Genomic DNA, 21,719 nt, shown 5'->3' on the forward strand with positions numbered 1-21,719 from the left:
AGCAAACCTCTCTGACCTCGGCTGTACCAAGGTGTTACTTAACATGTCTCCAGAGACAAAGGAAACAGAAGCAAAAATGAACAATTGGTTCAGTGGGTTAGGCATCTGACTTCTGATTTCCACTCAGGTTATGACCTCACGGTTCATGAGATCCAGCCCAGTCCTGTGTTGAGATCAAGCTACACATCGGGCTCAGTGCTGACTTTTGATGATTGACCTCATCAAATAAAAAGCTTCTGCATAGCGAAGAAAACCATCAACAAAACTAAGAGGCAACTGACAAAATGGGAGAAGATATTTGCAAATGACATATTAAATAAAGGGCTAGTATCCAAAATCTATAAAGAACTGATAACTTATCAAAGAAGTTTCTCCAAAGAAGACATACAAATGCCTAACAGACACATGAAAAAAATGCTGAGCATCACTTATCACCAGGGAAATTTAAATCAAAACCATAATGAGACACCACCTCACATCTGTCAGAATGGCTAAAATTAACAACTCAGGACACAACAGATGTTGGCAAGGATGTGCAGAAAGGGAAACCCTCTTACACTGTTGGTGGGAATGCAAACTGGTGCAGCTACTCAGATAGTATGGAAGTTCTTCACAAAGTTAAAAATAAACTACCCTGTGACCAAGCAATTGGACTACTAGGTATTTACTTACCCAAAGGATACAAAAATGTTGATTCAAATGAGCACATGCACCCCAATGTTTACAGCAGCATTACCAACAACAGCCAAATTATGGAAAGAGTCCAAACGTCCATCGACTGATAAATGGATAAAGATGTGGCATATATATACAATCAGCGATCAAAAAGAATAAAATCTTGCCACTTGCAATGACGTGGACGGAGTGAACTAGAGTGTATTACACGAAGCAAAATAAGTCAGAGAAAGGCAAGTACCATATGATTTCAGTCATATGTAGAATCTAAGAAACAAAAAGATGAACATGGGGGAAGGATGGAAAAATAATAATACAAAGGGAGGCAAACCAGGAGACTTTTTTTAATGATTAAATTTTTTTTAACTTTTTTTTTAAGTTTATTTGTTTATTTGGAGAGAGAGAGAGAGAGTGAGTGAGAGGGAGGGGCAAAGAGAAAGGGTAGAGTGAGAATCCCAAGCACATTCCACAGTCAGTATAGAGTATAATGTGGGACTCAAACTCATAAACCATGAGATCATGACCTGAGCTAAAGTTGGATGCTTGACCAATTGAGCCACCTAGGCACCCCCATAAGAGACTCTTTTTTTTTTTTTTTTTTTTAACTTTTATTTATTTTTGAGACAGAGAGAGATGGAGCATGAACAGGGGAGGGGCAGAGAGAGAGGGAGACACAGAATCTTAAACGGGCTCCAGGCTCTGAGCTGTCAGCACAGAGCCTGACGCAGGGCTCAAACTCGCGGGCCGTGAGATCATGACCTGAGCCAAAGTTGGACGCCTAACCGACTGAGCCACCCAGGCGCCCCAAGAGAGACTCTTTTAAAGACAGAAAACAAACTGAGGGTTGATAAGCAAGGTGGGTGGGGGATGGGCTAAATGGATGATAGGCATAAGGAGGGCACTTGTGATGAGCACTGAGCATGGTATGTAAGTGATGAATCACTAAATTCTATTCCTGAAACCAATACACTATGTGTTAACTAACTTGAATTTAAGTAACTGGGAAGAAAAAAGTAACAAATATGAGAAAGAAAAGAAAAGGAAAAGAAAAGAAAAGAAAAGAAAAGAAAAGAAAAGAAAAGAAAAGAAAAGAAAAGAAAAGAAAAGAAAAGAAAAGAAAAGAAAAGAAAAGAAAAGAAAAGAAAAAAGAAAAGGAAGGAAGAAAGAAAGAAAGAAATTTAATGCAACTATAATTCACATCATCACCAGATTTTACTTTTAGAACCTCAACAACTGACTCTTATGTTCAAATGGAAAAACACACAAAAATGGTCAAGAAAGCTCAAAAAAACAGCAGAAGTGTGGAGGAGAATCGACCCTACTAAATGTTAAGAAAATATTACACAAACCGAATAATAAAAATCATGGGACACTGGCATGAATCATCAAACCACTCCAGAGAAGGCCCAGAAACAGACCCAAACACAAATAGAAACACTCAGTACCTGAAAAGGCAACATACCAAATTAGTGTTGGAAAATTTAAGTTTTTGGAGCACCTGGTAGGCTCAGCCAGTTTAGCATCCAACTCTTGATTTCCACTCAGGTTATGACCTCACGGTTCAAGAGATCCAGCCCAGTCCTGTGTTGAGATCAAGCTACACATCGGGCTCAGTGCTGACAGCATGGAGCCTGCTTGGGATTCTCTCTCCCCGCTCTGTCCTTCCCCTAGCTCACACACATGCACGCTCTCTCTCAAGATAAACAAACATTAAAAAAACAAAGAAAAAAAAAAGAAAAGCTGAGTTTTTAAGAAATGGTATTGATCAATAGGAAAGCTTACCTGAATGCAAAAACTAAAACCATAAAGTATGAAAAGGAACAACTGGGGGCGGGGATTCTCTAGAAAAGACTTTTCTAACTTTATAACTCAAAATCCAGAAGTCATAAAAGCAAACACTTGAGGGGCACTGTCTGGCTCAGTGAGTAAAACATGCGACTCTCAATCTCCAGGTTTTGAGTTTTGAGCCCCACGCTAGGTACAGAGTTTACTTTAAAAAAAGGTTGGGGCGGGGCAGTGGGGGGAGGGCCTGGGTGGCTCAGTCAGTTAAGCGTCCAACCTCAGCTCAGGTTATGATCTCGCAGCTTGTGAGTTCAAGCCCCACATCAGGCTCTCTGCTGTCAGCATGGAGCCTGCTTCAAACCTCTATCTCTCTCCCTCCCTCCCTCCTTCCCCCCCCTCTCAAAAATAAATAAACATTTTTTAAAAATAGAAAAAAAAGAAAAAACTTGAGAAATCATATAAAAATCAAAAACTTTAAGCACTTGGGTGGCTCAGTCAGTTACACATCCGACTCTTGATTCTGGCTCAGGTCAAGATCTCATAGCTACTGAGTTTGAGCCCCGAGTCAGGCTCTGTGCTGAGCGCGGAACCTGTTTGGAATTCTCTCTGGTCTCCCTCTCTCTCTTCCCCTCCTCCACTCGTGCTCACACGCTCTATCAAAATAAACTTAAAAAAAAATCAAGAACTTGTATAATCAAGTCTCGTAAGTAATTTCTGATAACAAATGACAAACTAGGAATGAGACCTGGTATCAAATTACTAAGGAATAATCTCCCTAATACAGGGGCACCTGGCTGGCTCAGTCAGAAGAGCATCCCTTGATCTCAGGGGCCAGGAGTTGAAGCCTCACAATGGGGGTAGAGCTAAAAAAAAAAAGAAGAAAAAAAAAGAATACAAAAAACAGCTCTGGAAATAAGAAAATTTTGAAAACAAACAAAAACCAGATCCCATAGAAAAACGGCCTACGTACACAAACAACTCACAGGAAATAAAAATGGCCTTCAAATATATAAAGACATGGTCACCTTCACTCTTAAAAGACATGCAACTAGAATTACTAGATACTGGTACCGTTTCTCATCTATCTGCCAGACAAAAATCCACAACTTTAATAATATAGTAGGTTGTAGCTATAGGAAAACAGGTACTCTCATACACAGCCGGTTAAAGTGCAAACTGCTGCCAATCCTTTTGGAAGGCAGTACAGAAATGCTCCTCAAAATCAAACATGCCTCATCTCGGACACAACAATACCACTTCTGGAATTTTCCCATGCACCTGCACAGGACAAAGTAAGTTCAAAGCTATTCATTACAGTACTGTATCATTTACAATAGGAAAATTAAGAAAACCCATTCTACCACAGGATGGTTAAATAAAACCACGTTACTGCCACATAGTTGGAGTCCATGCAGTTGTTAAAAAGAACAAAGCAACATTCTGATGAATACGTAAAGATCTCCAGGTAGTTGGGTAACAAAAAGCAAGGGAGCGACAGTGTGTATTTTGTACTACGTTTTATGAAACAAATATGGAAAAAAACTATTTCCATACTGTATACCTATACACAAAACTGGAAGGATCTACAATACAAAAAAGTGAAATCATTACTTATGGGGAGAGAGTAGATGAGTGCAAAGGTGAAGTTAAGACCTATTGATGTATAACTTTTTATACCGTTGTGATTTCTGAAACATGAAAATGTATAAAACGTTACTCATTCAAAATAGAAAGTTTAAAAATGGGGGCACCTGGGTGGCTCAGTCGGTTAAACATTCAACTCTTGATTTCAGCTCAGGTCATGATCTCATCAGGGTTTGTGGGTTTGAGCCCCACATGGGGTCTGCTTGGGATTCTCTCTGCCCCCCCCCCACTCTCTGTCCCTCCCTTGCCTGTGTTCTCTTTCTCTCCCTCTGTGCCCTCCCCTGTTCCTGTTGTCTTTCTCCCTCTCTCTGCCCCCCACCTGCTAATGTTCTTTCTCTATAAATAAGCCTTAAAAAAATAAAAACAGGGGCAACTGGGTGGCTCAGTCAGTTGAGTGTCCAACTTCAGCTCAGGTCATGAACTCACAGCTCGTGGGTTCGAGCCCCACGTCAGGCTCTGTGCTGACAGCTCGGAACCTGGAGCCTGCTTTGGATTCTGTGTCTCCCTCTCTCTCTCTGCCCCTCCCCCACTCACACTCTGTCTCTCTCAAAAATAAATAAAACATTAAAAAAAATAAAAATAAATAAATCAAGTGTAAAAATAGATTAAAAAGAAAATTTCTCTTCCCCCACTTCAGTTCTTGGATTTAGCACATGCTTTCAACCTACCCCCTAGGGGATGGAGACCTAGAAGATTTCCTTTTTACAGTTTTTGATGTTCTTGGTGATCTGGAAGAACTCCTGCTTCTCCTCCTACGCCTTTCCCTGAAAGATGAGAATATGTCATTTAAAAATACAGCAACTTAAATACAGGACAATTCAAATATACAAAAGCAAAAGAATCCTTAATGCTCTCAAGTGAACAGTATTCTTAAAAGGTTAACTTTTAAAGATAACTCATGTTATCTCATTTCAGTGCAGGTCAAATTCTGAGCAATTTTATAGACATGGAAAATACGTTCTAAGATTTCATAACAGAAAAGGCAGAAGACCTTCTTTTCATCTGGTTTATGTGAACAATAATTTCCTAAATAGAAAGAATATTAGATGTTTCTGATTCTCTCAAATAGGTTCTTCCTCAGCATCTAAAACATTTTTTATGTATCCAGATCCTCTGTCATGCTTCTAGCTCCTCGCTGCCCCACTGTGGATTATTTCTTAACAAGGTAATAGGCCCTTTTCAAGAACTAAAAGATTAAGTTGGCTTGTAAAAAGTGAACTTATCAGATCTGAGCATTTAGAATGTCTCTAAAAAAGTATTTACATTAATTCACTTTACAGAGAAATTGTTTTACCCTCCAACTTCCTACCATTTTATTACTCTATTCATTTAAAACTGAGTGCACAAGTTGCTAGGACAAAAGTAAAACAGTTAAAGCCTGGGGTTTAAATATGAAGTAAAAAATAACTACTACCTTGATTAACATTGTTTAGTATTACTAAAAACTATTTTGCTTAACTTGTTAGCAAATGATGCATATTCAAAATTACTTCATTGAAAACCTGGCCAAATGAGAAACAATGAATTTCAAGATGTCCATAATTCAGGGGATAAGATAGGGGAACATACTAATTACAATTAATATGTCTAACGATCTATCTCACAAGAAGCCCTGACTATTAGGCCATATAGGTGAAAGAACCAAATCCCCTAGAATTCAAGTCCTCCATACCACTTCAGCAAGAAGATTCTAGGCTAATAAAACATTTTGCCAACATCTATCATTATAAAATATAAAAAAAACTAGATAATGCTCAGATGTGGTAGATACAGATGTTTAAAAAAAACCTCAATACCTTTGGAAACACAATTCCAATTCTACCTAAGGCTCTCTCATCCATCACCCAATTTTAGTTCCATGACGCCCCAAAATTACACGTCCTGACTAAAGTGAAAATTAGGTAACGATATTCCATTCAGTTAATGCCATGTCTTAACAGCTCAGCACAAGTACGGGAGGTACTTATCTCACAGCATGAGAATGTCAGTGTATCTTACTTGTTTACACAAAATGATTCTACTCTGACCAGTTTAAGTCTTCACTCAAGAAGCACTATGTACAGGTGGACATCTAATGACTAATACCTGATGTCACTGAGAGCTAAGGCTGGAAAGACAGCAATCTAGAGTGTCAAATTGTTGAGAAAAAAGCAGTCAGCTGTAGTTTGAAGAAATGTAGTTGGTTAGACTTAGATTGAAACTTTGGTTCCACACCTTATCAGCTGCATAACTAGGGTCATATTACATAATCTGAGTCTCAATTTTTCCAACTGGAAAACGGAGTTAATAACTCATGCCTTGTGGTGCTGTGATGAGGATTTAGGATAATACTTGTAAAGCACCAAGTACAGTCTCTCGCACAAACCCAGTGTCAATAAATATTTTCTGCTTAAACATCAAAATTTTTTTAAAAAATGCAGATATGGGGACAATCTTGAAAATAAAAATACCAAGCACACTCTTTTTCTGAGCAGTTAAAATGTTTCCTGTGTACAACAATTCAGAGCACATGAGAAACAGAAAAACGCTAAAAGCTAACAAACTGTAACTCTTCGCCAAGCTCTTGTGAAAGCATGAAACATTCCAAACTTCTGAACCTTTAGAAACGGATGTCAGTCAGCGTTTATTCTCCAGGCCCCAGTGGCTAGTTAAGAATATATTTAAGAAGGAATGTGAATATCTGAACTTTCTTGAATGTCAAGCAACTTAAAATGGCCCCTGAAAAAATTAAACATTTCAAAGTCAACAAAAAAGTAAATGCAACTGAATTTAAAAGGAATCAAAACAGTATTTGTGTTACAAAGGGCAGTGACTAAATGACCACATAAACATGACAGAATATGTGACAATAAAATCACTGTGCAGTGGAGCGGCAGTTGTGAGGCTCAACTGGTATCCACAGCAATGAGGCCAAGTTATTCTTCAGTTTCAGGTCCAGTGTGCCAAAATATGGCAGCCATCTATTATAAGCCCCATTTGAACATAGACTGCTGCTCTCAACTTCATCCTTCTGAGGCAGTTTTTAAAAGCAGGTACCAGGGGCACCTGGGTGGCTTGGTCAGTTAAGCGTCCGACTTCAGCTCAGGTCACGATCTCGTGGTCCGTGAGTTCAAGCCCCGCGTCAGGCTCTGTGCCGACAGCTCAGAGCCTGGAACCTGTTTCAGATTCTGTGTCTCCCTCTCTCTGTGACCCTCTCCCGTTCATGCTCTGTCTCTCTCTGTCTCAAAAATAAATAAACGTTAAAAAAACTTAAAAAAAATAAAAATAAAAAAAATAAATAAAAGCAGGTACCAAGTACTGGTTATAGAACTCTCAACTAAACTTAACCTCTTAAAAAGAAAAGAGCTACTGTACTTCTAATATGAAAGTTCACAGCAGATGGGAGAATTTCCCCTAAGCTTCAATTTCTTCATATTTTGAAACCATGATAGTAACAGTCTTTTCACAGACTTACTGTGAAGATTAAATAAGGTAGGTCATGACAAACTGTGCTGAGACAAAATCTGGTATATGGTAAGGCATTCAATAAATGCCTGCAATTATCTTGTATTACCTAACCAAAGACTGGTATTAAGAACAGCCTAAAGCTAATAAAAACAGGAAATATACATTCATCTCCAATTATTTTCTATGCAAAACCACATTTAAAGTATACATAACACTGGCTAACACATGTGTTTTTAATATCTAGCTTAACACAAGTTAGGAACCTCCGTTTATCAGTTATGGTATCCTCTGGAGTAATGGATACAGGTTTAGATAATCTTGAATCAAGGAAGGTCCTCTTTTTTGCAGCTGTTACTATGGCAACCTGCTGCCACCTGGTGGCAGTGTACTTATTAATAGAGGGAACAATCTCTAAGAAAAAAGCAAAACCTTAAAATTGACAGATAAACGAAAACCAAAATTTAAACATCATGCACTCACTCAAGAAAAGAGAGCAGTAAAAATTAAAAAGACAAAAAGGACTAAAATTGCAATTTTAGTAATCATTTTGCATATTAAATTTACCATATCATTCCAAAGAAATATAGAAGTCTGAGATCGATTCTTCCCTATTTGAAAGAAAGAAAGAAAGAAAGAAAGAAAGAAAGAAAGAAAGAAAGAAAGAAAGAAAGAAAGAACTCGCCCTTGCTACCTCATCCTCCAAGAAAATAAGCAATAGCAGCCACTGCCACCACCAGGGTTAAAACAGTGGATTACAAACAACAGTTAAAACTTTTCAGATCATTTTGTCCGATTATCGTATCTTCCTCCTCACAGATTCAACACTGTGGCAAATGCTCTAAGAGAGAAATGTTTACTCTGCAATTAGAAGGAAATGTTCTCGTATTATTGGACTGTTTTCTCTTGCATGGAATAATTTACGTTTTCATTTGTCACTAGTAAAAATTTTAAGCATTATCAAACCTGCTGGAACTACGAGATCTTCTTGATGCATTGTAACTTCTGGGTGGTGTTCTGGATTTTTTATCCTTCTTTCTTTTCTCATCTATCTCTTTGGATCTGTCCTTGTCCCGTTCCTTTTCTTTGTCCTGCTCCTTTTCCTTTTCCTTGTCTCGCTCCTTTTCATGCTCTTTTTCCCGCTCTCTCTCTCTGTCTTTTTCCTTGTCTTTATCCCGGTCCTTTTCCCGGTCTTTATCTTTGTTTTTACCCCGTTCCTTTTCTTTTTCACGTTCCTTCTCCCTGTCTCTCTCTTTTTCCCTTTCCTTTTCTCTATCTTTTTCTTTCACTCTTTCCTTTTCCTTGATCTTTTCTCGGGTGTCTTTTCTCTTGTCCCTTTAAAAACAAAAATAAATAAATAAATTCACAACTAAAATTATTCTACTCCCCAAAAAGGACCTCCCTCTCTGTCCTCAACAATTATCAACACAAAACAATTTATACTAGCTTAGAATACATTACATAATAATTTCTATATAACCCAGGTGCACATGAAGCTGCTAAATGAAACAATTATCAGGCTCAATTAAGTATTTTAGAAACCTCAAGAGTCATTCTGATCATTAGACTCAAATCAATGGCAATCAATATTAATCACTACTAAAACAATCAGAAATAAGTTGCATGTCTCCCATTAAAAACCTAAACCACAGTAATTTTTTAACAAATGAAGCCATAAAAAAATTAACACTAACTTCCCCAAAACTCACCGTGAACGTGAACGACTCCGTGACTTCCGTCTCTCCCTTGATTTAGAGCGCTTTTTATGTGGGCTCTTAGACCTACGTCTATCTTTTTGTCTTGAACGTGATCTATTATGGGATCTACTCCTAAAGAAAAACAAGTTGTTGGAACGTCAAAACTTACTCTTAGAATTTGTTTTTAAAAATTAAAGATGTCTTTCAGGTAAGAAAAATTTTAAACCGATCCCAACAGTATTTATCGGTATTTTAAAATTCTCTATTGTGAAATGTTTTAGATTATTTGAAATAAATTATTTATTGGCAACTTTACCAAATAGTTCATTATCCAGAACACAGAGACAGAGAAAGAAATTAAGTTCTCTTCTATGTCAGACTGAAGCTGGTATATCCAAGTGTGGCTTTTGGCTTTCCTTTGCTAATTATTACATACCAATTATTATAGGACTGCTCTCACAGAACAAGTTTTTATAGCATAAATTAAATTTAACTCTTGACTTACATGGAACAGGACAGCTTGTGGTTAAAGTCCGACAAGAAACAGTGGTTGTATGCCTGAATGGTTTCTCTAAATGGCTGTGAAAGGTTTGTCATAACATATACTAAGAATGTATTATGGATGCACAGTACTAATTATGCTGCTAGAGTGACAGGAAAGTAAACATCACTCATGAGTTAAAGCTATATATAATTAAATGTTGGATTCGCAAGACCTTGATTTTATAACTACATAAACACAGCTATTAAAAGAAACCTTTATTACTGGAATTCTTGCAGGAAAAATAATTAACTCTTACTCCAATTCTGAAATTCTCTAGGCCCCTTCTTCCCACTGAAATCTTACTTATGTGACGTGACTTTTCTCATAATGTCCTATCTTAGCAACTATGTATTAAAATATAACAAAACTGAATGCACACGACTTAAATAACAAAGTGATAAGACTCACCAGCTTTGGAGTGAAACAATCCGGCTCTGACACAGCTGTGCCACACACTAGCTGGCTCTGAGAACTCCGGCTAGTCATTACCCTCTCTAAGCCTAGTTTCTTCGTCTATAAAGTTGGGAGTCAAAATCATACCTACATCACCTATGGCTGTCATGAGGACTGAGTCAGATGATACACGGAAGACTGCCTAGCAGTCTGGCACAGAGTAAATGCTTAAGATCCTTAACGCTCAATAACATCACTATTAATAATTAACCTAAGTGAAAACTTTCTATCTTTATATATTCCAAGGACATCATATAAACTTCCACAAATACGCTTTATACAATTAAAATTCATCTTGATAGTCATGTTTTCAGGAATTAAAAACAAAGATCTATAAAATACATACAGTTAAATGTTTGTGGTATGCTAAAAAACCAGAAAAATCTCCAATTTTCCATTAATGAAATCTTGTTTTTTAAACACATTTTTCAGTTAGTTAAAATTTGTTTTCTAATAGCTAATTCTCAACTGAATCGCTCATCTATTATATTGCTTTAAAATTATACGTTCATCTTCATACCACATTTTTGATACAAGAAGGTAAGTCACAGTTTGTAGACATCTTTATTACTAATAGTCAAGTACTAGATGTTAAGGCAAAACTGAAAACTTTTTTAATCCATTTATAGGAATCCACATAATGGTAATATTTTATAAGGCCTTTGCTTCTATGTACTTAATTGAAAGTCTTAACATTTCTGTTCTAGTTAATCTTACTGAAAATATACATAGTAATTTTGTTTTCCTCCAACACTGCTTTCCAACCTTAAACAAAGAAACACCTTTTAAAAAATTAGGTGTAGCCTTAGTAAGTAAAAATTAATTTAAAAAACACTGTTCACATGGCTTCATATCTTACTCTATGGTCCTCAGAGTTTGAAAGTCCCAAGAGTAATTACTGTAGTATTTTAATTTTGACATTAAATACTTTCAAGTCCCTATCTCACCCACTAGTCACCTACAAGAAGTGTTCTGATTAGGATCGCTAAAAGCTTCAAGTCAAAAGCAAATCTAATCTAACCACAGATAAAGACTTCAGTGATCATTAGGAGATCTTATTTTAGCATAAAATACAAAACCGCATTTATAATTAAACTGCAAATACAGGGCAACTTACCATTATGTCTCATCAAAGTTCAACTCTAAGTCTGCTGTTTCCCATTAAAATACTATAAAATGTCTTAAGAGTTCCCATGCTGGTCTGTCAAGGTTACTCATGAAGGTCAAAGTGACAAGAAACTCCTTCCTACCTCCTATTATAAAAGGGGAAGGAACAGGGAAAGGATGGGGGCGCAGGGGTGTTGGTGGGGAGGAAGGCTCTAGAAGCATCTGAGAATGCTGAGAAAGTGGAAGAGGGTAGGCCTTCAAAAGCAAAGGATTCTAAATTCACACTCCTGCTATTAAGTTTAGTGGGGGAGAGCCAGAGCTGAGGTTGGTATCAAATCCAACTAGCAGGGGAGGGGAAGCCAAGAAATGCCTACCATCCCCCTCCTCCCCTACCAGGGAAGTGGCAACAGGAGTAGGTTCCTCCATATCAAGATCCATAAGTCAAATGTTTCTGAGTAAGGAATTTTTTTTGTCCCCTTAAAAAGAACCTATCTTCTTTTGTATTTCTTTATGAGCTCAGTAAAGGTCACATGTGGTTCTACATATATAAAAATAGTACAAATTTATAAAATAAATCTATGTGAGTGGTAGGTATATATATATGTGCATGTATATGTCAAGAACAAGCAATTTCTGGAACACCTGAAATTACCCAGTAATTCAGGGTGGCTCAGTAGGTTAAGCATCCGACTTTGGCTCAGATCACGATCTCACAGCTCCTGAGTTCAAGCCCCACATTGGGCTCTGTGCTGACAGCTCAGAGCCTGGAGTCTGCTTCAAATTCTGTGTCTCCCTCTCTCTCTGCCCCTCCCCCACTCTCTCTCTCTCAAAAATAAACATTTAAAAAAATACAAAAAAAAAACCCAAGCAATTTCTATTGCTATGTAGTCAGACCTACAGGAAAGCATTATCACGAATTAAGAACAATTAACAAATTACTTTAAATATTTATTTCAGGGGCGCCTGGGTGGCTTGGTCGGTTGAGCGTCCGACTTCGGCTCAGGTCATGATCTCACGGTCCGTGAGTTCGAGCCCCGCGTCAGGCTCTGTGCTGACAGCTCAGAGCCTGGAGCCTGTTTCGGATTCTGTGTCTCCCTCTCTTTCTGCCCCTCCCCTGTTCATGCTCTGTCTCTGTCTCAAAAATTAATAAACGTTAAAAAAAATTAAAAAAAAAAAAAAACATTAAAAAAAAAAAAAATATTTATTTCATAAATTTCATTTTAGACTGAATAATCCTTCTCCCACTAACCCTTGGAAAGGGAAAATATCCAAATATACCTAACCTAAAATAAGACCAAGCACCTTAAAACAGAATTAAATAATATACTCCAACAGATAAATCTGAATTCACAGACCTCATCAAGGAAACAAATGTTAATCAAGTTTTGCTTTTTTCCAACCTTAGAAAACCATGAAGGTATCAGACTTGGAGCACACCTCTTGTCATCAACACAAAATGAGATTCAGGTCTTGGGTCTCTTTTTTTCTTCAGAAAAAAAGTAATTACTCTTCAGCTCAATTCTGTATTTCCTGTAACTCCTTTACCTTCATCACAGCCTGCCAACCTGCAGAAATACCCACAACCTAGTACCACTGTTTCTGTACCACTTTCCTTCTCCAACTCTGGCTCCTGTGGCACTGCCTTGTTTCTTGTACGTGACACAACTTCCTTCACTTGGATCTGAACTTGCCTTGCTGAAAGGCCTTGAAGGGAAACAGTAAAACCATATCCCCAGCAAGATTTTACAAACTAATAACAGAAAAGTATATACGAGTAAATAGCCAGAAGAATAGTTCACTAGAGTCAAACAAAGAACATCATATTTTTTTTTCCATTTCATTACTTTAATTTCCTTGGTATCGTAGAAAAACAGACTAAACTGAGCTTGCTAGTGAGGTTCAACATACCACATACTGGTTTCCTTTTTTCCCTCCCCTCGAGCCCTCCTCCTCCTCTAATACCACCACACACCCAGCACAGACACACACACACCTTCCTCTACCCCTTCTCTTTAGACTGCAGCATGCACGCACATATAACACGTAATTAGGATCCATTATATACGATTTCACATTTCAATATCACCTCCCTCCGTATCTTAAAGAAGACAATAGAAGTTATCACTTTGGCCACGATTCTTTAGGACACTTCCAATCAAGATGCTGTCACAAGTTCTGAGTACATTCTGAGGTCCACTCTGGACTAAATACAATGAAACAGAATTTTTTTTAATAAAGAAAATTAAAAGGATAGAACTGTACTCAAAAGTAAGATAAATACGGACAGCTGGGTGGCTCAGTCAGTTAAACATCCAACCCTTGATTTTGGCTCAGGTCATGATCTCACGGTTGTGGGATCAAACCACTCTTTGCGCTACCCACTGACAGGGCCTGCTTGGGATTCTTCTTTCTCTCTATGCCTCCCTACTCACACGCACACATTCTCTCTCTCAAAATAAAGAAACATCAAAACCAAAAAGTAAGATAAATAGAAAAGAAACAGAGTTGAAGCATAACAGCTGGAGCTACAGCTGCCAAGTTACTCCTGTGTTTCAGCTCCCAAAGTGGGTGCAGAAGGCTCTTACCATCAATGTTACCAAAAATGTGAAGCATCCCATTTGACGCATGGGACCAGAGATAGGTAACTACTGGAAACCAAGATCTGAAGTTCTATACCCCAAGCCTTGAGAAGACAGGGGGTTGGGTGGAGTTCCCTTTTCTCAATAAAAAGAATGAAAAGTTTCTGCCGGTTCTGTATGAAGGCTGGTCTAGTCGTAGAAAATTCAGGATTAGGGCACCTTACAAAAGAAAACCAACTTCTAAAACTGAAAATTAGTTGAGATCATAAAAATTATACACTGATTAGATAAAATTTCATTCTTAACTACAGTATTATAATTAAAGAAACATTTAATGGTAACCATAATTCCTGAACTCCGCTGAAATTTCTAAATTCTGATATTTAAAGAAAAACTCAGAAAATCTTAACTATTTTAAATACAAGACAACAAAACTTTATAAGATGATAGCAGAAGTTCTCACCTGTGTTTTGACTGTGATCTTTTTCGTCTAGAATGGGATTTTGAACTAGACCTGGATTTTGAGCGAGTGTGGGAACGAGATCGACCGCCTTTTCTTTCATTGCTCTTTCCAGACTCTGGGAGGAAAAAACCACTTTGCAGTGTAAGCTCAGAACAATTAAAGATCCCAGTTAATAATCAGGCACAAGTGGAATGTACCACATATAGTGCAAGGGGCCTACTCTCTGTACATCCTCCTCCTGTGCAATTATCCTTCAGAAACATCCAAGAAAGTCATTGCATAAACTCGTTGAGTGCAGCCACCCTGCAGCAGTACATATAAACCAGATGATTATAAACAGCTGTTCGTAGTATTTTGTTGCTGCCATAACGTACGATTATAACATGTCTGTAATTCCTAGGACAGTGACTGTAAATCTTCTCTCCATTTATTTTGCTAGAGTGAAGCTTAAAGTCTGAGTGCTAATTTAGAAAATGTGCTCAACTGTAAACCACCTACACATTTTTGCTTGGATTTTTAACTTTTAGTAAAAGCAACATAAAGTCTCAGTAGGTGTTCCTTTTTATCTTGCTAAAACAGTCCCTGTATTTTTTCTGAATCATGGGTTCTCTTTCCTATTTTTAAAATTAAAACTTTGAAGGAAAGTGAATCTTCTCAATTAGAACATTTTAAGTGTATTTGTTCTTCTTTTTAGCTTCACAATAACATTTATACCTTGCTTTAAGCAAATCAGTTTTGAGCACTAACTGTGCTATGAAAATATAAAGAACTGATTAACTCAAGCTAATGTGCCTTAAAATTCAGTATCAAGGGAAAACACATTTGGGCTAAGCAGTTCTTTGACCTTAGACACTAGTAAGTCACTTACTCTTTCTCGAGTTTCAGTCTTCTTGTAAAATGAAGGGACTAACCAAGATAATTTCTAAAATTCCTTCCAGTTCTACGATTCTCTGATCTTAAAGTGTGACCTATGTAACAACACTATTGCCTTACCTGGTTCAATGGCTGCTGAGATAAATGACTGAGCCTCTCGCACTCGCTTCATTACTTCTTCTAACTCCTTAGCTGCAGCCTGAGGTGTCATCTCAGGGGGTTTTACTATTGCATTGTTGGAGTGATTAATTCTAAATTAAAAATATTAGCATATCACAAATACACACCATATTTTACAAAACATAAAACAAATGTTTACATGATACAAAGATTTACATATGTGAGGACAACTTGAAAGCACACTAAGAACAATACAGCTAAATACAGAATAACCAAAACCAACATCAAAACCATAATTCTCGTTATCACCCATCCTTACCTCTTGCTAACAAAGTCAAAAGCAAGGAAAAAAAGAAGGAAAAACTGAACCCTAGTTGATTTCTTTAACAACTTCAATATACCAGGACAAGTGTTTTTCCACACAACTTAGAATTATAATAAATTAAAATGCTAACACCAATATTAAAATGAATCATTTCTCATCTTACAAGATTTTGTTGATAGCTCTGCACCCCAGGAGGTTGAAGGGGAAGCTGTGTATTATGTGCACAATTTTAATCAACTGTGAACCATGGGTGAGTCAGCTATAACTTTGAACGTGGGAAGCACCTGATAAAACTCTTCCCTAGCAGGTTACAGTGGTTTCTCTGATGCACATAAATGAATTTGGTGAGTCTCGCTTTACCCCTTTCACATTGAGAAGACAAGCATTCACTAGAAAGAGATTTTTATCCTTTCATACCTGAATCGTGATCAAGCTGTATAACTAATGCAATTACCTACGAAGCTCAGATAAAACTGCTGCCTCAATAATCTGCATGAAATAGAATTTCTGGTCTTGAACATGTAAAGTCTACACCAATTTTTCATTTTGCAAACAAGAATATCAGAAAATATTAAAACTCAAAATGTATGATTTAAAGCATTTCTAAATATTTAATACTATTTTCTTCCTGGGATCTTGGACTTACCAAAATTCTCATTACTGTATTACTCTAAGTTCAACTCTATGTTAAATCATCTGTAAGTCTAGTTATAAAGCAAAACCAATCTTATTATAGCTTATAGAAAAAGACCTACAATCATTACACGAAGCATATAAATAATGTTAACATCAAATCAGATCTTATAAAATAGAAAATAAGACATTGTGAAATATAACTTTAAAGACTAAAATGGTAAGTAACCCATGTATTTCATTTATACTTAACACAAAGTCTTCCTTTCCACAAATTGCCAATTACTATTAAAAAGAAAAAAAAAAGGCCTTAATTATATCAGCAATACTTTAAGTTTTTCCAAAATCATTAAAATTTCTTTGTTTAGGGTTTCTTACTTCAGTGGCCTGTCTCCAAACATAACTCCATTAAAAGCAAGGGCCCTTGGTACAGAATTTTGGTCTGCAAATTCCACAAAAGCAAACCGAGTTGGCTGAGTCTCATCACCTGCCATCCGCACAAACTTCACTTCTCCAACTTGTTTAAAAAATTCAAGAAGTTGATCAGCTGTCGTTGTCTGAAGAAACAAAGTCACCCTTTAATACAGTATACTCTTTTTTAAAAATTAGGTAAATATTATTTTATCAATCGGTAGGACTTTTAAGAATGGGAAAAGATTAAGAGGTCCTACCACTCACTTTCTTCTTAAATTAGTTACCTGGGAATTCAAATTGCCAACGTAGACTGTTCTCCTAATTTCATCAATTTTGGAAGGATCCACATTTCCCATAAGCGGTGGCTGTGGTATCTCTCCAAGTGTTGCAATGTTGGGGTCTAGTGCTGCTGCTGGTATAGCTCCCAAACTGCTAAGGGAAACACCCAACTACAAAAAAACAAACAAACAAACAAAAATCACACATATTTTCTATTAGCATCAAACATTACCACCCTTTAATCTTAAAAAGAAACAATCAACTCAACAAGAATGGAAAGTGACTAGGGAGTCCAGGTGTGTGTCTAAATTATTGAAAGTGAGGTCACAGAAGTTCTATGTACAATTAGAAATGTAACCTAATTCTTTTTTTTAAAGACATAAAAATGTCTTTAATGTTTATTTATTTTTGAGAGAGAGAGAGACAGATTGCAATCAGGGAAGGGCAGAGAGAAAGAGAGGGAGACACACACTCCAAAGCAGGCTCCAGGCTCTGAGCTGTGGGTACAGAGCCTGACGTGGGGCTCGAACTCATTAACCACAAGATCATGACCTGAGCCAAAGCCAGACACTTAACTGACTGAGCCACCGAAACACCCCAGAAATACAACATAATTCTTATCTGGGTATTTTAAATACTTTCAAACTTGAGACTAAAAATGAACAGTCAATTCTCATTTTCACAGTAGTTATGTACTATGAAGTTGCCATGAACTGGATTATTGAATATGTTATCACTCCTAGGGAAAATACAGGGCTAGGTTCCTGAAAGCTTCTGGTCACAGTTTCATCACCAATAACTGCATTATCTTGTTTTATGTGTTTCTAGTTAAAGACACCTAATGTAATATATAATGCTGATTCATTAACATTGAACTCACAGCCAGAAGCACTATCAACCAGTGCTTCAATGAACCTCATCTAATGCCTGGGTTTTCTCCGTAAGGCCCATCACAGCCTTCCAGCCCCTCAGGAACATGAGACAGCACTTCAATACTTGGGTACTAGCTTAAAAAGCAAAATCAGCAAAAAAAATACACAAAAAATATTACAGCATTACAGGTAAGACAAAGCAGGGTACTGCTGTTTGAACTTAGCTGAAAATGAACATATCAAGCAATGTTCCGCCATGTACTGATTTTGAGGTTTCAAACATATTTTAGCTAGTTGGTGAATTCACAAGCACAGAATTCACAAATAGTGAGAATCAAGTGTATCCTGGGCATTCAGCAACAGTGACTAAGTTCCTAATAGTTAATAATCATGGCTCCTAACTTTTGCTAACCCTAGAAGATAGATACGAATATTATGCCAATTTCACAAAGAAAAGGACTTACAGAAGTTAATGATTTTCCCAAAGCTATTGAGCTACCAAGTGGTAAAGGCAGGGAACCACTATATACAGACTAAAACTAAAACAGGTACAAAGTTTACCTAAGAAAAGAAATTGAAAATATTAAACTTACTTATACTCTGGTAGGAACAGAAAAAAACCTTTGGATGATCTTTCGTAACATAATTAAATTCAGTTTTTAGTTCAAGCATTAAGGAACTTTTTTAAAATTTATTTGAGATACAGAGACAGCGTGAATGGGGGAGGGGCAGAGAGAGAGAATCCCAAGCAGGCTCCATGTTGCCAGCACAGAGCCCAGTATGGGGCCTGAACTCACGAAACTGCAGAATCATACCTGAGCTGAAACGAAGAGTGGTACACTTAATCAACTGAGCCACCCAGGTGCCCCAAGGAACATGTTTTTAATGTGAACTTAAATTAGAAAAGAAAAGATCCCAAAATTTGAAAATGGAAAATTCTGCAGAAAAATGCGAAGACATTTCAAGGGGGAAAAAAACACTACAACTTTCCATGTATGCAATTTAAGAAAATTTTGAGCACTGACTGTATATTGTTACAAACTAAGATTAAGCAAATACCAAAGAACAAGACTTCCTAAAGGTGAAAATGTAAGTTGATGAAACAATTATCACTTACACTTGTCAAGTGGCCTGTGTATCATCTTAAAACATGTCAAAGTCATGTCTTACCCTGCTTAAAACTAATCAATGGCTTCTAATTATCTTTAGAATAAAATTCAAACTCCTTTCCATGGCCAAAAAGCCCTATAATCAGTACCCTATCTCTCTCTCCAAAATCTCACAACACATACTTCCACCACCCCCATTTACAAAGCTTCAGCTATACGGACTGCCATTCTATTTATTCATTGAAAACACAAGTTTTTCCCACCTGATGCATTTCATTTGGCATTCCTTCTGCCAAAACACTCTTCTCCCAGCTTCTGCCAGTCAAATCCTTCAGGCATCATGTCACCAATCCCCTCTAAGAGGCTTTCCCTGACTTTATATAAAGCTTCATTTACTCTCTACATCACTGTTTTGTTCTTCATAGCACATACTATAATCTGTGGTATCTTGCTAACAGATGTTAGATTTGTTGCTCAGCATTACCATTTCACGTTATCATAAAGTTGTATAAAATATCTCAGTTCAGAGTGAGTGAGTGATCTCTATGAATCAAGACTACCACCATCTGAGCCTAGTTTTTCTCCATGTTTGCTTCTGTACTGACACTCCTTTTTTCCCCTCACCCCTTGTCTTCTATTGTGTAAGGTACAAAGATGTTTGAGCATAACATTAAATTTGTTTTACTGTGCAAAAGAATTACTACATCCCATTAAGTTAAATAACAAATATGGGTCTTATTATTTATTAGTTTTGCACGGATTTAAAGCATTAAACAGGCCTTTCCAGTTGTCAATCTCTTTGATCTGCAAATTTTCTCCACTGGGACACTATATACAAAGACTTGGAATGGGCTTTTCCAAAGCATCTAATCCAACCCCTTTCTCGAATTTAAAGATCATTCAGTTCTTTAGGAACATTTTTCTGTCTCTTTTTACTATACCATTCTGCATATACCTATGCTATTTAATAGGGTTGTCACTAATCACACACAGCTGTTTGAATTTTAATTAAAATTCAGAGCCTCAGTCACAAGAGCCACGATTCAAGTGCTCAACAGCCCCATATTACTAGTGGCTACCACATTCAATAGTACAGATACAGGCATTTCCAGCACAGCAGAAAGTTCTGTTGAATGTGGATGCTCTGTAACAATAAAATTACCCTTCTTTTTATTAGTCTACTTTCCAGCTCTGGTCTAAGAAACCGAAGTATTTACCCTTTTGGTGTTTGATGGGGTAAAGATGATCTAGATTCCTGATGTAACACTTTTGCTTTCTGACATAGAAACTATGGTCTCCCTGAAGACGAAATATTCTAGGCAGAGATGAATACACAAGTACAAAAGTCCTAAGGCAAAAATATGCTTGTAACGTCCAAGAAACAACAAAACTAATATGGCCAATATAAAGTAAGCCAGGAAAACAGGTAGAAAAAAAAGTCAGCGAGGTAAGCAAGCACCAAGTCATAATGGGCCACTTCCCTGTTTTCTCACTCAATATGTTCTTCATAAGCTAAATCTCAAAGTAATAGATATCTACAGCTGAAATAAGAGAAAACCATTTCCTCTCAAGGCAACAAATTAAATAAAAACTTTAGGCTATTGCTAAATAAACCCTAAGAATTTTCAAGATAAGAAGACAATATTGTCTGAGAAAAAGGTAATGATCCGGAAATTGATATGGTAAGATATACCACAAAATAACCAAATTAAAATTTTCTAGAAAATTTCTAAAAAGCCCAACTCAAATGATCAGATGTTCTATTAAAAAGCATTTTCCCAGGGGGCGCCTGGGTGGCTCAGTTGGTTGAGCGTCTGACTTCAGCTCAGGTCATGATCTCACAGTTCGTGAGTTAGAGCCCCGCACTGGGCTCTGTGCTGACCGCTCAGAACCTGGAGCCTGCTTCGGATTCTGTGTCTCCTTCTCTCTCTGCCCCTTCCCCGCTCATGCTCTGTTTCTCTCTGTCTCTCAAAAATGAATAAATGTTTAAAAAAAAAAATTTTTTTTTTTAAAAAAAAAAGCATTTTCCTGGGTGTCTGGGTGGCTCAGACAGTTAAGCATCTGACTGGCTCAGATCATGATCTCATAGTGTGTGGGTTTGAGCCCCGCGTCGGGCTCTGTGCTGACAGCTCAGAGCCTGGAGCCTGCTTCGGATTCTGTGTCTCCCTCTCTCTATGCCCCTCCCCTGCTCATGCTCTGTCTCTCTCTCCCCCAAAAATAAATAAACATTTTTTTAAAAAAAAGCATTTTCCCACCACGGATCACAATGCAGGTCTCCAGCAGAACAATCTTATGCAAACAAGAACTAAAATTGTGCATTTCAAAGTTTCAGAGACCACTTTTATAACCTGAGTAAACAAACTACCATCCCAGGACACCTAGCTGATACAGTCAGTAGAGCCTGCTACCCTTGATCTCCACGTCATGAGTTCAAGCACAACAGGGGCAAAGCTTACTTTAAAAAGAGATGGGGGGTAGGGGGGCAGTTTGTAGTTCAGTTGGTGGAGTATGCAACTCTTGATCTCTGGGTTGTGAGTTTAAGCCCCACGCTGGGTGAAGTGACTACTCAAAATTTTTAAAAATAAGAAAGAAAAGAAGTATTTAAAAAAAATTACTATCATAAAGCTAGTATTAGTTCATCCCCTAATAATCTAAAACCACAAAGCTAAGATACAACTTGCAATTAAGGTGAATTTTATATTTTGG

At 37.3% G+C, this 21,719-nt stretch overlaps 1 protein-coding gene across 5 annotated transcripts in view; it reads right to left on the reverse strand.

Moving 5' to 3' along the window:
* SREK1 (splicing regulatory glutamic acid and lysine rich protein 1) overlaps window positions 1-21,719 on the reverse strand; it is a 50,015-nt gene that overhangs the window by 11,952 nt on the left and 16,344 nt on the right. For 3 of the 5 annotated variants that reach the window (XM_058730863.1, XM_058730855.1, XM_058730871.1), the window contains 7 exons: window positions 17,038-17,202; window positions 16,718-16,896; window positions 15,382-15,512; window positions 14,389-14,503; window positions 9,255-9,374; window positions 8,512-8,880; window positions 4,770-4,865 (listed from right to left, as the gene is read on the reverse strand). In XM_058730863.1, coding sequence (XP_058586846.1) covers window positions 4,770-4,865; window positions 8,512-8,880; window positions 9,255-9,374; window positions 14,389-14,503; window positions 15,382-15,512; window positions 16,718-16,896; window positions 17,038-17,202 — 1,175 coding nt within the window. The remainder of the gene's footprint in view (window positions 1-4,769; window positions 4,866-8,511; window positions 8,881-9,254; window positions 9,375-14,388; window positions 14,504-15,381; window positions 15,513-16,717; window positions 16,897-17,037; window positions 17,203-21,719) is intronic. The other 2 variants (XM_058730883.1, XM_058730875.1) reach the window with 1 other exon arrangement.

Source organism: Neofelis nebulosa, chromosome 1 (genome assembly GCF_028018385.1).
Source record: "Neofelis nebulosa isolate mNeoNeb1 chromosome 1, mNeoNeb1.pri, whole genome shotgun sequence".
NCBI classification, from domain to species: Eukaryota; Metazoa; Chordata; class Mammalia; order Carnivora; family Felidae; genus Neofelis; species Neofelis nebulosa.